This window comes from Exophiala mesophila (genome assembly GCF_000836275.1).
Source record: "Exophiala mesophila strain CBS 40295 unplaced genomic scaffold supercont1.6, whole genome shotgun sequence".
NCBI lineage: Eukaryota > Fungi > Ascomycota > Eurotiomycetes > Chaetothyriales > Herpotrichiellaceae > Exophiala > Exophiala mesophila.
In genome coordinates, this window is record NW_015622509.1 from 691,571 (window position 1) to 705,776 (window position 14,206).

At 49.8% G+C, this 14,206-nt stretch overlaps 6 protein-coding genes across 6 annotated transcripts; 4 read left to right on the forward strand and 2 right to left on the reverse strand.

Moving 5' to 3' along the window:
* Window positions 1-309: 309 nt before the first annotated feature.
* Window positions 310-2,273, forward strand: PV10_08173 (uncharacterized protein; the record flags this gene model as incomplete). Its single annotated transcript, XM_016373154.1, has 1 exon — window positions 310-2,273. One exon carries the CDS (start codon window positions 310-312, stop codon window positions 1,906-1,908), a length of 1,599 nt encoding a protein of 532 aa, XP_016220065.1. The 3' UTR covers window positions 1,909-2,273.
* Window positions 2,274-2,414: 141 nt separating this feature from the next.
* PV10_08174 (uncharacterized protein) lies at window positions 2,415-4,119 on the forward strand. Its single transcript, XM_016373155.1, has 3 exons — window positions 2,415-2,856; window positions 2,908-3,041; window positions 3,096-4,119. The coding sequence occupies exons 1-3, from the start codon at window positions 2,506-2,508 to the stop codon at window positions 3,871-3,873; spliced, it is 1,263 nt and encodes a 420-aa protein (XP_016220066.1). The 5' UTR covers window positions 2,415-2,505; the 3' UTR covers window positions 3,874-4,119.
* Window positions 4,120-4,228: 109 nt separating this feature from the next.
* PV10_08175 (uncharacterized protein) lies at window positions 4,229-8,302 on the forward strand. Its single transcript, XM_016373156.1, has 5 exons — window positions 4,229-4,447; window positions 4,554-4,628; window positions 4,683-4,898; window positions 4,957-7,692; window positions 7,747-8,302. Exons 1-5 carry the CDS (start codon window positions 4,411-4,413, stop codon window positions 7,842-7,844), a joined length of 3,162 nt encoding a protein of 1,053 aa, XP_016220067.1. The 5' UTR covers window positions 4,229-4,410; the 3' UTR covers window positions 7,845-8,302.
* Window positions 8,303-8,340: 38 nt separating this feature from the next.
* Window positions 8,341-10,264, forward strand: PV10_08176 (uncharacterized protein; the record flags this gene model as incomplete). Its single annotated transcript, XM_016373157.1, has 3 exons — window positions 8,341-8,408; window positions 8,523-9,024; window positions 9,113-10,264. The coding sequence occupies 3 exons, from the start codon at window positions 8,341-8,343 to the stop codon at window positions 10,076-10,078; spliced, it is 1,536 nt and encodes a 511-aa protein (XP_016220068.1). The 3' UTR covers window positions 10,079-10,264.
* A 118-nt stretch (window positions 10,265-10,382) lies between these two features.
* PV10_08177 (GTP-binding protein YchF) lies at window positions 10,383-12,615 on the reverse strand. Its single transcript, XM_016373158.1, has 4 exons — window positions 12,260-12,615; window positions 11,620-12,177; window positions 10,892-11,387; window positions 10,383-10,799 (listed from the first exon to the last, which is right to left on the reverse strand). Exons 1-4 carry the CDS (start codon window positions 12,332-12,334, stop codon window positions 10,747-10,749), a joined length of 1,182 nt encoding a protein of 393 aa, XP_016220069.1. The 5' UTR covers window positions 12,335-12,615; the 3' UTR covers window positions 10,383-10,746.
* A 229-nt stretch (window positions 12,616-12,844) lies between these two features.
* PV10_08178 (NADH-ubiquinone oxidoreductase 19.3 kDa subunit, mitochondrial) lies at window positions 12,845-13,921 on the reverse strand. Its single transcript, XM_016373159.1, has 3 exons — window positions 13,781-13,921; window positions 13,113-13,724; window positions 12,845-13,054 (listed from the first exon to the last, which is right to left on the reverse strand). Exons 1-3 carry the CDS (start codon window positions 13,824-13,826, stop codon window positions 13,014-13,016), a joined length of 699 nt encoding a protein of 232 aa, XP_016220070.1. The 5' UTR covers window positions 13,827-13,921; the 3' UTR covers window positions 12,845-13,013.
* Window positions 13,922-14,206: the final 285 nt, after the last annotated feature.

Consider the following 14,206-nt stretch of genomic DNA (forward strand, 5'->3'; position numbering starts at 1 on the left):
CGAGTAGTGTGGTCCGCTGTGATGTGTGTGGTCTTGGCACCATTTCCTGCACTTGTGACTCGAACTGTCTGCCTGTTGCTTGGCAAGAGCACAATCACGTGTAGACCAGATCACGTGGAGAAAACCAGAATAGATTCCCGGCTAATCCTCGGATAATCTTCACACTCGGAGCCAAAAAGTTGTAGAAACTTTTGAGGACTTGAGGCTGTACGAATTGAATACCTGGACATTAGATCATGTGGCAGTTGCAACGACATGGCGAATGGCTCTTTTGTCTAATCTGAAACTTTCAATTATCACGCCGCCAGGATGCTGACAGAGAGTTTTGTCGCGGCCACATTGACGACAAAGGCTCCAGTTACCAACACCAGTGCGGCATTGAAAGATGTTGGTATATTCAAACACGAGCTCTGGCCTCAGAACACTTTCCGCCAGGGTTTCAAGAAAAGTTCAAGTCGCTCAGGATGTGCCGCAATCAGTGCAACACACGTCTTTACTGCGCAGGCGGAGAAAGCAGTTGTGAATGTCTACAGCCGAGAACGAGGAAACCAAGAAGCAACTGTGCCGTTTCCAGAGAAATTGTCTCGCATCGCATTCGCAGGAGGGGCGGCAGTCCTAGTCCTTGGAACCGAGGAAGGGCGACTGATCTTGTGGGAAGTTGCTACCGGGAGACTGTCAACTTCATCTGCCGCGCATTTACAAGGGATCTCGTCACTGTGCATCACTCCAGAGGATGAATACATTATCTCGGGCTCTGGAGATACGCAGATCCATGTCTGGTCACTTGCAAGTCTCATTTCATTTAAACATCGTTCTGATGGTTTCGGGAACGAGGAACCTTCCAAATCACCCATTCGTTCCTTCTCCATCCATCGAAGTGGGATCTCCGCCATTCAGTGTGGACATTCGACCAGCAGTACAAACTTGGTGGTCTCTGGGTCGCTTGATGGCACATGCCATGTATGGCATGTGGACACATGTCAACTCCTGCGAACAATACTTTTGCCCACCCCAGCAATTTCAATCGCCATCGACCCAGCAGACCGAGTGTTTTACTTTGGGGCGCAAAGTGGCGATATATTTTCCTGGGCTGTCTATCAAGCGTCCCACAATGGAATTTCTAGCCTAGACCCTTCTACTACGGAAGCTGCTCGCGAGATTACCATGAAGGATCGCTGGACGACACCTTCATCGGACCTGGGACCCGCAAATTGTTTATCTTTATCCTATGACGGGTCTTCTCTCCTCTCAGGCCATAGCAATGGCGCTGTCTTACGATGGGACACCGGCAAAAAGCGAATATCCGGAGAAGTCACGAATTTGGGACAATCGGTCACCTGGATTCAAACTCTTCACCCCGAAGGCTTGCTGAATGCTAAGGCTTTGGATTATAACATCCCAGAGATTGTAAAGCCTAACCTGGAACTTTCCGCACAGACGGACAATGGGTCTTGCGGTGTACCGTCAAAGTATGGCCTTCATGCTAGAATACCGCCGAGAGCCAAGGGGAACGTTAACTGTGTCGATGAGGCCTTGAGTGGTTCTGGCTTCCCTCAATCAATGATTGAGGATGCCCTCAATAGCCTGCGAAACGGCGGGACAACATCGATGTCGGGATCGAACGAAGCCGCCACAAGTTCTCATACCGAAAGATTGGAGTCAGAAATCTCGAGACTGAAGCAGCAGTTGGCGGCCATTAACCACTCTGAACAACGTCGCATGGAACGGAGGCTCGTGAGGTCAGAGAAGCGAAAGGCACTTGGTTTGAAAAAGAGAGAGGCCTATTTCGCCGCCAAAAAAGAGGGCAGGGACGGAGATGCTGCAATGAAGCAGTGGGAAGAGAAAGAAAAAGCGATTGACGCTGAAAGTGATGATGACGAACTTGCGGATGACATGGACACAGAATGAACATTGACCACGTCAATGGCTTGAAGTTCGAAGAGCAGTTGGGGATGGATTTTGTGTCTGCTGGCTGGAAAATGCGCATCATACGAATTCCACGGGAACACTTCGAAGCGACGGCATATGGTCCAAGTGACCAAAGTCGGAAACCGAATATATCTTGGGATTCTGGCAGACAAATCTCACTGCCACGTAAGAGCTCCTGGGTCAACGATACCTCCCGCAATTGCTCTTTTTGAGATCTCGGGGCAGCTGGATTACCGGCGCTAGATGAATGCTTCAAGATAATGTAGCAACACCATACTGTACAGTACGCAAGGACTGTGATGGGATTCATGAAAGGCAACTTCTTGGAAATAACATAATACTACCTTGGTGACTGCATATCAGGTTTAATGCATCGAAGTAGACCTTTGGACCAAATGCGCTCCGAAAGCTATGGTCCGATGTAGTAGTTAAGGTCATGTGATTGGTCATTGCATCGTCGGACTCATCAGTTCCTCGTCGACCTTGTGCAGCCTGCGAGGCAATCGATTGCTTCACCTCGCAGTCTGTTCACCCTCCGCCATATTGAACAGCCTCGCTTGGGCAGACTGATCAGTCATGGAGGTCTCGAGAATATCAACGAGGAATGCGCTACGTCGTATCGCCAAACACTCCCACAATGTCTCTCAAGCCCGAAATTTATCTCCAGCCATGGCCGCCTGTTCTCCGATGGCGGTCTGGAGCCGACGACAGTTCACGACCGGAACTGGCCTCGGACTCCCCAGTCCCTCTGCTCTAAGCTTCGGGGGATCTTCCTCTGGTCAGACCTACTTTCAGAAGCAGTCGAGCCTGCCTGCGAATACCATCATTCGATTTGTTCCTCAACAGACGGCTTGGATCGTTGAGCGAATGGGAAAGTTTAATAGGATATTGGACCCTGGCCTTGCAATTTTATTGCCTGTTGTTGATGTAAGCACGAGTGGTCTGTTTCAAACGAATCATTGCTGATCTTGTGGGCAGCGTATTGCATATGTGCAATCCCTTAAAGAAGCGGCGATCGAGATTCCCAGTCAGAGTGCCATTACAGCGGACAATGTCACGTTATCTTTAGATGGCGTCTTATATACACGAGTATTTGATGCGTATAAGGCTAGGTATGTCGGCAACATGTCGTCTCATCCCCCCGCGCACGGCTAACAATGAGGTAGTTACGGAGTCGAAGATGCGGAGTATGCCATCGGACAATTGGCGCAGACCACGATGAGATCAGAAATTGGTCAGCTGTCGCTGGATCACGTACTCAAGGAGCGAGCCAACCTCAATTCGAACATCACGCGAGCAATCAACGAAGCAGCGCAAGAGTGGGGTGTGGTATGTTTGAGATATGAGATCCGAGACATCCATGCACCAGAAGGTGTGGTAGCAGCAATGCACCGACAGGTGACTGCGGAGCGATCGAAGAGAGCAGAAATTTTGGAATCAGAAGGTCAAAGACAAAGCGCGATCAACATTGCTGAAGGGCGAAAGCAGTCGATGATTCTCGCATCCGAAGCGTTGAAGGCGGAACAAATCAACAAGGCTTCAGGTGAATCGCAGGCAATTTTACTCAAAGCTCAGGCTACAGCCCAAGGAATTGATGCTGTGGCAAACTCAATTGCACGAGGCGCCGATGCTTCTCAGAGTGCCATCAGCCTTCGAGTGGCTGAGAGGTACGTGGATGCGTTCAGCCAGTTGGCTAAGGAGGGAACGGCAGTGGTTGTACCTGGAAATGTGGGAGATATGGGTGGCATGATTGCGAGCGCAATGGCAGTGTACGGAAAGGTTAATGAAAGTCAAAGAAGAGCCCTGGAAAGCAAACCTGCGACTGTTTCCGATACAGCCAACGAGCAGAACACGGGCGAGGCGGAGTCTTCGACTGACTCTCCGAATGATGTGGCCAAGACAGTACTGGACAGCTTCGAGGATATGACAAGTAGGAGAAAGTGAAGGAAGAGAGCTTGCAGGATGAATTCGTGGCGCATCATGATTTTGATGTCCGCAGATGCGAGCGAAGCGGGGGGAGAAAAGCATTGATTGTACCACCACTTTTAACCTGAAAAAGGAGCCCGGCAGGTGTGTATTGCTTGAACTACGCTGTGTTATCATCACATGAGGGGAGAACATGATAATAATAAATTACCACTCTGCATATCGTCTGGTGTATGTTAGTTGTGTAGGGAAATACCAGCGAGGTGGCATTTGCGCGAGTTGTAAACACGGAGATGGTTGCGGACTTTTAAGTGAGGTGGGCAGGTGCGCAGTGGCAGCGCGTGGTCGTTCCTTCCACCTCCAGAAACTGCGGAAACATCCAAAACCTCAACTTCAATCCCACATCAACACCACAACCACAATCACATCTCACCACGCCCTTCCTCCGACGCGTCAAATCGACTATCTTACATCTTAGCCCTCCAGTCTCTTCCTGTCCCTCGCGATCCTCTTTCCCCGCCATGGTCCCCTTACTCCCGCTGAGATAGCCTCGACATGCACATCATCAAACCGATCTGGCTGACCCACGGTGGTATGATTCTTCTCCCTCACCCCTTCTAACGCGTCGCAAACCGCGTAATCGCCATGGTATTCCTTCGTTATTCCTCCATTTCCACTGACAATTGTTGTCCATTTAGGTGAAAAGAAAGACTTCGAAGTCTACAGTTGCCATGTCTCTCCAGATGGCCAACGTCTGGTCACTGCGGCTGGTGGTACGTTCACACTTGATCGCATCATTTCTTGACTTGGATTCTGACGCCTCAAAGATGGCTACGTTCGTATCTGGTCTACCGAGGCCATTTACAATGCCGCGAATTCAAAATACGACAAACCAAAGCAATTGGCTTCAATGAGCTACCACTCTGGAACCATCCATACCGTTCGATTCTCTCCTGGGGGCAAATTCCTCGCCTCGGGCGCCGATGACAAGATCGTTTGCATATACACTCTCGACCCTTCTCCTCCTACTCATGCCACATTTGGTAAGTTAGGCGCATTGGTTCATTCTTGTTGGATCCGGGCAACTGATGCTCTACGCAGGCTCCAACGAGGTACCTCCTGTAGAGAACTGGCGCATCTTCCGACGACTCATTGGACACGACAACGACGTCCAAGATCTAGGATGGTCATACGATGGAACAATCCTGGTTTCCGTTGGACTCGACTCCAAAGTGGTGGTGTGGTCTGGCTTCACGTTTGAAAAACTAAAGACAATCTCCAACCACACTAGCCATGTTAAAGGCATCACCTTTGACCCCGCTAATAAGTATTTCGCTACGGCCAGCGATGATCGCTCTATCAAAGTGTTCAGGTTTCAATCTCCCACCCAGAATTACACCACTCATGATGCTGTTAACAACTTCATCCTCGAGGCTACCATCACTTACCCCTTTGTCAACTCCCCTCTCACCACATATTTCCGAAGATGTTCCTGGGCCCCCGATGGCCAACACATCGCAGCTGCCAACTCTGTCAATGGTCCTGTCAATGCCATCGCTATTGTGACGCGTGGCAGTTGGGATGGCGACACCACCTTGATCGGACACGAAGGCCCTGTCGAAGTTTGCGCCTTCTCTCCTCGCTTGTACGGCATGGAACCGGTTGACCGAGCTTTGCCTGAAGGGCATCCTCATCCCCACACCACAGTTATTGCCTGTGGAGGTGCGGATAAATGCCTGAGCATCTGGACCACGAGTAGTCCTCGTCCTCTAGTTGTCACACAGGAGATCTCTTCAAAGCCTGTTTCCGATCTCGCTTGGAGTCCAGATGGTCGAGTTCTTTTTGCTACGACCTTGGACGGCACAATTCTGACGATCATGTTCGAGGATGGCGAGCTTGGATATCCGAGGCCAGTCGAAGAAAACGATCGATCACTGACCAAGTTTGGTACTTCGCGAAAGGGCCTTGGCTTTCCAGAAACTACAGATGCACTTCTTCTTGAGGAGATGAGTAAAGCTGGCGAGTTGAAAGGCGTCGAAGGACGAATGGGCGCATTGATGGGCGATGCAACGGCATCAGCATCGCAGCCTGCCAAAACACCAGCATCAGCACCAGTACCGGCAACACCAGCAGTTAACGGTACAGCCACGAATGAACCCGCGTCGAACGGCACAGACGCACAGACCAATGGTGTCACAGCGGCAAAATCTCGAGACGATCAAGACCAAGCCAAACTTGAGCGGCTGAAGCGTCGCGTTGAAATCACAAAAGACGGCAAAAAGCGAATCCGACCTCTTCTCGTGTCAGGCGCTGGTGGAGCCGAGTCATCATTACCTCAGACAAAGCTAGTCAGTGCAAGCGCAAATGTCGCTGTGGCGGATGCACCGCAGTCGGTGTTAGACCTGTCCAAACCATTCGACGGCCTTCCCAAGGGTGGCCTGGCGGCCATGCTCTTTGGAAACAAGAGAAAGTACGCACAAGTCGAGGGCGAAGAGGAAAACACTGCCGAAAAACGCGTCATTGCAGCCAGTATGAAAGGGGCAACTCCTATCGTCGTGAACGGCACCGATGGCCTCCTCCCTGCGCAACATCAACCCACAGCAAATGGACAACAACCGACTCCAGAGTTTATACGACCAGCGGTGATCAGTCCAGCACTTAGCGTCAGCCAGCTCAGACTAGCGGTTCCAAAAGTTAGGACACATATCGTTCAAGGGATTGATGCGACCGGAAAACCCGGTGATGCTAATAGCGATGGCACCGGTAAACCACGAGCCGAGTTTGTCTTTGAAGCTCGAAACCCTTCAGGCCCCTCACTGACTCAGCGAGCTCAAGATCGGGAGCCCTGCCGAATCACGCTAACTAAGAGAGAACAGCCGGTCTGGCAGGATTTTCTTCCACGCCCTGTTCTTCTTGTCACTGGCAACCAGAACTTTTGGGCTGCAGCCGACGAGAACGGATCACTCTACATGTGGACACCTCATGGGAGACGTCTCAACAGTGCAATGGTGATGGAGGCACAACCTGTCATTTTGGCTTCGTATGAGTCATGGTTGTTGTGTATCACTGCGGTGGGAATGTGCTATGTGTGGAACGTCAAAACTATGTCCTCACCACACCCCCCTGTCTCAATGGCTCCTATCTTGGATGCAGCGATACACTCACTCACGCATCACCCAACTGGGACACCAGCTATCACTGAAGCTCGCCTCAATTCTGAAGGACGAATTGTGGTGAGTCTATCGAACGGCGACGGATACGCCTATTCCCCACAGATGTACTGCTGGCAACGATTGTCCGAGGTCTGGTGGGCTGTGGGGAGCCAGTACTGGAACACTACTGACTCATCGGTCGGCAATGTGCAATCCGCACACACCAAGAATAGCTCTGACAAATCTGTGAATCTGTCGAGTGGTATCATGCCGTGGCTTGAGCGGAAAACCACGTCAGAAACTCTCCTACGTGGTCGTGCGTATTTCTTGCAAAGACTCATCAAAGTCCTGCTGTCTCGAGAAGGCTTTGAGAGCTTTGAGGCTGGAGTGTCGATCGCACATTTGGAGAATAGAATAGCTGCTGCTCTCATGCTTGGCGCGAAGGATGAATTCAGAATCTATCTCCTAATGTATGCCAAACGTCTTGGAGCAGAAGGATTACGATTGAAAATTGAGGAACTTCTTCGAACGTTGGTGGGAGGGATTGTCGAACAGCCAGAAAGCGACAGCAATGGGATCGCAGCCAACATCAACGCAATCGAGGGTCGTAATTGGCAAGAAGATTCCAAGACAATTTGCGGATGGCCACGAGAAGAGCTTTTGAAGGACGTCGTCCTCCTTCTCGGTAAGTGTGACTTGATATCGTCAGTGGAGTGAAGTATGTGCTAACAAGAGCCAGGCAAACACCGTGATTTGCAACGAATCATTGTGCCATACGCCAAAATGCTACACATTGTCAACGACACCAACCAAGAACTGGATGTCATGGTCTTGTAAAACATCATTCGGAAAGGGGACACAGCGTTAGTGCGGATCGAAGGGCATGATTTGGGATCGATGATGAGAATGAACCTAGATGCATCTAAGGGTTGGGCTGATCGCTCAAGGCATGTTGATGGGTTCCTCAAGGCCTGGCGTTGGCGGCATCATCAAATCAGGGAGACGCAACAATTGCACGGGAATAGTCGTCAAGGACACAGCAACGTCCAAATATGTTCTGATGCTCCAGCAGATTGAATAAACTGCCATCTTGGTAAGGCGGAATTATGCTACGAGAGATCAGTCCTGGAGGCATTTTCCCTTTGATTTAACCCTTGGTGTCGGAGCCGCATATTTGGCGGAATCAATATTTGCAAAGATGCAAGTTCACGATTTGTTTTCTCACTGTTTTTCTGTTCGCTTGCCTGCTCCTGTTCCATCTGCAATCCACTATATGTCACAACCTTCAATTCTTCTAATGTGCATTGCTTGATTCTCTCAGCCTCGCCTCACGATGGCGGGAAGTATGTCCTCTGCCCCTGGACCGCGACATTCTCGATCTGAGAGTCTACCATCATCTTGGTAAGTGCCCTCGCCCTCTCCATCCACCTTTCATGCTTCGCACAGTGACCCGTTATTTTTCACGTCTATTTGCAAAGTCTGGAAAAATGCTGAACTCACACTAACCTGCGGCAGGCCAGACGCTCTATCCCAACATTCTACGTATCAATATGGCTTGAGGTCGAATCAGCCAATCTATCCTCGACCACGACGCTTCAAGCCCGCTATCTGGCGATGGACGATTCTCCTCCTGATCCTGACGCTCTGTGTCGTCGCCCTGCGCCGTCTCGCACAACCCACGATTCCCCTATCTCCCCTCGATCTCGACTCTCGTATTGCCGACCAAGATACCTATCGTAACCCTGCCCTACACCCACATATCTTCTCTTCGCCAAAACGAGAAGTTAAGAGCCCAACGCGATGGTTGAAAGAGAACTCATCGCCACTAGATGAGCCACTTCCACATGGCTCCCTGACGTCTTCCTCGCGACCAAAAGCCGCTCTGATCAGTCTAGTGCGCAATGAAGAGTTGGAGGGGATTCTACAGTCGATACGGCAACTCGAGTTTCACTGGAATAGAAAGTATCAATATCCGTGGATCTTTTTCAATGAGAAACCCTTTGGTGAGGAATTTATCGTGAGTGCCTTTGACTGACATGGGTGCATCATATATGCCTATGCATATTCAATTCATATCTCTGACATGGAACAAACATGAACAATAGGCCGCTACAAGCAACGCCACCACATCCTCTACCTACTACCACCTCGTACCCTCGGCACACTGGACTCCTCCATCCCACATCACCGACAACCCAACGCCATATCACGATTCACTCACATATCTAGGCACCATTGGCGTCGGCAAAGGATCCATGCCATCCTACCACGCCATGTGTCGATGGAACAGTGGCTTCTTTTATCTCCACCCATCACTTTCAGAATACGACTACTACTGGCGAGTTGAACCAGACGTACATTTCTTCTGCGACATTGTCTACGACGTATTCCGATTCATGCGTGATCAAGACCTCCTGTACGGATTCAACATGGCGATTCTCGACGACGCACGGAGTTTTGCCTCTCTATGGCGACGTACACGCGACTTTATGGCCGAAAATCCGGACCTCTTATACAAAGGTGAGGAGGAGCATCTTTCATGGGTATTAGACTCGGCCAACGGCCTCGAATACAATAACTGCCAATTCTTCTCCAACTTTGAAATCGGCTCATTAAACTTCTTTCGCAGTTCCGCCAATCAACGGTATTTCGAATATTTGGATCAAAGCGGCGGATTCTACTATGAACGATATGGCGACGCGCCCGTCCACACGTTAAGTGTAGCCATGTTTGCGCCGAAATCTCAAGTCTGGTTTTTCCGCGATATTGGCTACCAGCACGACTCGGCTAGACATTGTCCTCCACCTGCGGCGTTTGTTGACTATGGTAGTAGTGGTGGTGGTGGCGGCGGTGCTGGATTGCGTCGATGTACCTGTAATCCCACTTTGTTGGACGATAACTTTTACAAGCTTGTTCCAATGGAGAGTCCGCAGATCAAGCCTCAGGATACATGTATCCGTTTGTGGTTGGGGGGAAAGTATTTGGCGAAGAAACCAGGTTGGAGTCAGGATGCAGAGAGGGCGTTTGGTGGCGATGGGTATGGTGGGTATCTTGTTGATGGGATGGATTGATTTCATTCATTGATGGATCACTTGATTTCATCTGGTACAGTATCTTGATTTCGCTCCTCGAACGGAGAAAGAGAAAGGTCTTTTGCCGGTTCAATTCAGCCAAGTTCAAGTATGGGTATAGATGGGATACGGAGCGTCTGTTCTCAAAAGTGGCAAAGCACGTGGATAGAAGAAAATGAAATGATTATCATTGTCAATGGTATGACATGTTGAAGTTAGTATTATGCCGGGGACGAATAAGGTTGGTACCTGATCAACAATGCAGTCAGTCCCCAGTATGGGCAAGAAGGTTTCAGAAATATATCGAGAGAGAAACAATTACGATTGTCGTTGTAGTGGTCATTCTTTCTTATTCATTACTTCGCTGAAAACATGGCCAAGATAGACCGAACCGCTAAGCCGGCCAGCAGTAGGCTCTCATACATGCAAACTCAGCCTATACTCTGACCAAGTCAGGCATTTCGTTCCCAATATTTGTGGTGGTTGTGATGAGAAGCACCAGGAAACACATCTATCAGTACGATGGAAGACCAGGCCAGCCCATGCTAATATATTCGGCTCGAGAAAAGGGAAACGGCGATGATGAGGCCACCTTGACTCAGGACCAAGTTTTATCTAGGGTGAGAAATGGTTGGACATAATGAGCAAGACTCCGAGGAGGAAGAACTCTAAGCCTTGGCAGCACCGGCCTTGATGAGTAGGATATCTCCATCTTCAACCACTGTTTCACAAGTCAGCAATGTTGAAAAAAACAACAGAGAAGCAGCCACGAAGAGAAAAAGTTTTGCAATGACTGACAAGAGAAGTACTCACCATAATCTTTGCCTTTGGTCAAGACCTTACCAGCGGCTTGGACGGACTTTTCATCGCCATACTCTTTCAGAACATCAAAGTTGTACACGATACATTGGATAAAGGTCTTCTCGAAATCGGTATGGATGACACCTGCTGCTGCGGGAGCCTTTGTGTTTTTTCTTATCGTCCATTGTCTCACTTCGTCAGTTCCAGTAGTGAAGAAACTGGCGAGGTTAAGGGCATTGCGCATCGTCGTGATGCATTTCGGCAGCGCCGACTTTGTGTTGAGGGTCTTGCACTCTTCCAAGGCAGCTGCATCATCCATGGCGGCGAGCCGTTCTTCGAAGCTGACTGAGATTGGGAGGATTGGGTCATTGGGACTGTTGGTCTTGATCCATTCCATCACCTTGGGAAGATACTTGTTCTTTTGTCGAAGGTAGTCTTTCTCAGACAGGTTGATGAGATAGACTACGGGCTTGGCGGTGAGGAGGAACAGAGGATTAATGATTTCGACCTTTGAGCGATATTGATGTTAGCGTCAAGACATCAAATATGATGGGTGACAATATCAGATCAAGGGGGTGGTCTTGGGATTTCAGTGTTGGACTTCCTCTCATAACAGCCTCGAACGTGAATTTAATGAGGCTGCTGTCGACGAGCTGGGATTATAGAGCTGAGAGCTCTTGTTCATCATGTAAAAGACCATTGCAAAAGGGTGGGCGATTCGTGGACGAGCCTGAGCTTACCTCTTTTGGTGTCCAGTCGTGTTTCCGGACATCTTTGCCTTCTTTCAGGAAAGCGAGAATTCTTTCAATTGTTGCCTCTTCTTCCTTAAGTTTCTTCATCTCTAGACTTTGGCCTCCTCTCCGGGTTAACTTAGAGACGGCTTCTTTTGCCTTTTCGACAAATTCGATGTCTTTCAATCTCAGCTCCTCGGCAATGATTTCTAGATCTCGAACTGGGTTGACGTCTCCTTCAACGTGAATGATCTCGGCATCATCGAAACACCGCACAACCTGGTAGATGGCATCGACGGCTCTGATATGAGACAAAAAGGAGTTTCCCAGGCCAGCGCCAGTGGACGAACCCTTGGTCAGGCCAGCGATATCGTAGATGGTCAAATGTGCAGGGACTTGAGATTTTGGTTTGTAGTGTTGAACGAGCCAGTCATATCGAGCATCTGGCACGAGGACGCGAGACTCTTCTGGTTCAATCGTGGCATAGGGAAAGTTGGCTGGGTTGCCGAGAGAGCATTTGGTAATGGCTTGGAAAAGTGTGGATTTGCCGACGTTAGCCAGACCAACCTGGAGCAGATGGTGTCAGCGACATTGAATCTTGCGACGATCGGCCGTGAAAATTGTGTGCTGGTAGAAAGTCCCTACATACGATACCACTCTTCAGGTTATTGCCTGGTCTACCCAACAGAACCTTTTCCTCTTTGACGGCCTTTTTGGGAGGCATCTTCTTCTTTGCCTTGGCGTAGCTTCGACGTTGGGATACGGGTGCAAAGGTGAGGAAGTAAAGTGACCGGTGGCCGGCGAGATTCTTGGAGCAAGCCTCAAGCGCAGGACCGGCTGCGAAAAAAGAACGGGTGAGGGGAGAATTGAACAGGGTGGGAGATAGGAATTGGGAAATGATGGAAAGTCGTGATCTCGAGGCGAAAGGCACTCGAGATATTGGAGTTAGAAGGTGAATTAAGTTGAGGAAAATTGTCCTGGGAGAGGTAGAGTTGGAGGGTGGTAAGGTGTGGTGGTCAGGTTCATCTCACAATGGCCGTCTTCAAGACTTTTTTGGTGGTGGGATATTGGCCAATCAGCGCCTGTGGGTGGTAGTCTGCCAAGCCTTAGTTTCGCTCCCTCTACTAGGGGACATATGCACATATATGGTAGGTAGATGGGTACTTATGTAGGAGACATACCACTGCACGTGTTCCGGAGGGCAGTTATCTTCGAGTTCTACAAGATTTACAAATGCAAGATGAAATGATCCATTCGGAGCTCTGTACATTTTGAAGCTCATCGTACAAAATATGGCAGTCAAACACCTCTGATAGGATGTTGTGCCAGTAGAACGCCATGCCACCACGATAATGGGTAAGAGATTGCACCCTAGCGACTGAATTGTTCCGCTCGTCATCCTTTCACTGCCTGTACCATAATCGGGTAATTCTTGTGTGTCTCACTGGATCACAGTGTTAGTAAAAACGCCCGCAAGCGGACCGAGGAGGGGCCGGACTTACTCTTCTTCTGGAGCTGGAAGATGCCATACATCAAAGCCTCACTGGTAGGTGGGCATCCAGGCACATAAATATCAACGGGGACAATTCGATCGCAACCTCGGACGACCGAGTAGCTGTAGTGATAGTATCCACCACCATTGGCACAGCTGCCCATACTGACGACCCATCTCGGCTCGGGCATCTGATCGTAAACTTGTCTCAGGGCTGGGGCCATCTTGTTGGTCAAAGTTCCGGCAACAATCATCACATCGGACTGGCGAGGAGAAGCTCTGAAAATGATTCCCAGTCGATCTTGATCGTACCGAGGGGTGGACAAATGCATCATTTCGACGGCACAGCACGCCAATCCAAAAGTCAAAGGCCACAGCGAGCCTTGTCGAGCCCAGTTGGCAATCTGATCCAGGGTCGTCAAGGCATATTGCATGGCGCCTTGCTTGGGCTCCTGACTCGGTAGGGGAACTTCGCGCCGAACACCGCCTGTGACTGGTAGTCTAGAGGCATCTCCTCCTGCTGGTGAAGGGGTAACTGCTGATGTGGCGGATTTTCTGGAGGATGAAGCGATGGAGGCGGCGGGTGCGGCACGGATCAGAGAGTATGGGATGGCGGATGAAGCTGTAGATTGTGGTCAACATTGATGAAGCGTGTGGGTGGCAAGGATGCTAGATTACCTCTCAGAGCTCTAGGAGCCACTGTTCTTGATAGAGACATCATCATAAATGTGTTTCAACCGAACAAAGGAGATGAGAGGAGGGGAGAGCGAGTTGGACGGCGTCGACGAGAGGAGGGACAGTCGACGGGATTGATTTCGATCATCTATGATGTTAGCAACTTTCCGAGGGTGCACCTTTGCGCCTGCGTCTCCACTAAAATAACCACCATTGGCGCAGTTCTAATTGGTTGCACAGGAGCTGGCGCTCGAGTCAGTAGAATGTCCTCTCCTACATCAACATGACTCAGAATTATTCCAACCGTGTTCATCTTCATTGTAGTGATGAAGGTATCGATAGTCACTCTTCCTACATACCATCGCCACAACAACGTCCCTACGATCCCTGATACCTCCGAGTCATGACCAGTAGATTTCCGACAAGGTT

Excerpts from the sequence above, each read along its gene's own strand:
- PV10_08174 (XM_016373155.1), top strand. The coding sequence starts at position 2,506 with ATGGAGGTCTCGAGAATATCAACGAGGAATGCGCTACGTCGTATCGCC. Across the intron at positions 2,857-2,907 it reads TTTTATTGCCTGTTGTTGAT|CGTATTGCATATGTGCAATC; the intron begins GTAAGCACGAGT and ends TCTTGTGGGCAG. Across the intron at positions 3,042-3,095 it reads TTTGATGCGTATAAGGCTAG|TTACGGAGTCGAAGATGCGG; the intron begins GTATGTCGGCAA and ends ACAATGAGGTAG.
- PV10_08175 (XM_016373156.1), top strand. The coding sequence starts at position 4,411 with ATGCACATCATCAAACCGATCTGGCTGACCCACGGTG. Across the intron at positions 4,448-4,553 it reads GATCTGGCTGACCCACGGTG|GTGAAAAGAAAGACTTCGAA; the intron begins GTATGATTCTTC and ends TTGTCCATTTAG. Across the intron at positions 4,899-4,956 it reads TCCTACTCATGCCACATTTG|GCTCCAACGAGGTACCTCCT; the intron begins GTAAGTTAGGCG and ends TGCTCTACGCAG.
- PV10_08177 (XM_016373158.1), bottom strand. The coding sequence starts at position 12,334 with ATGCCTCCCAAAAAGGCCGTCAAAGAGGAAAAGGTTCTGTTGGGTAGA. Across the intron at positions 12,178-12,259 it reads ATAACCTGAAGAGTGGTATC|GTTGGTCTGGCTAACGTCGG; the intron begins GTATGTAGGGAC and ends CATCTGCTCCAG. Across the intron at positions 10,800-10,891 it reads GACCAAAGGCAAAGATTATG|TGGTTGAAGATGGAGATATC; the intron begins GTGAGTACTTCT and ends CTTGTGAAACAG.
- PV10_08178 (XM_016373159.1), bottom strand. The coding sequence starts at position 13,826 with ATGATGATGTCTCTATCAAGAACAGTGGCTCCTAGAGCTCTGAGAG. Across the intron at positions 13,725-13,780 it reads GGCTCCTAGAGCTCTGAGAG|CTTCATCCGCCATCCCATAC; the intron begins GTAATCTAGCAT and ends CACAATCTACAG. Across the intron at positions 13,055-13,112 it reads CTTCCAGCTCCAGAAGAAGA|TGAGACACACAAGAATTACC; the intron begins GTAAGTCCGGCC and ends ACTGTGATCCAG.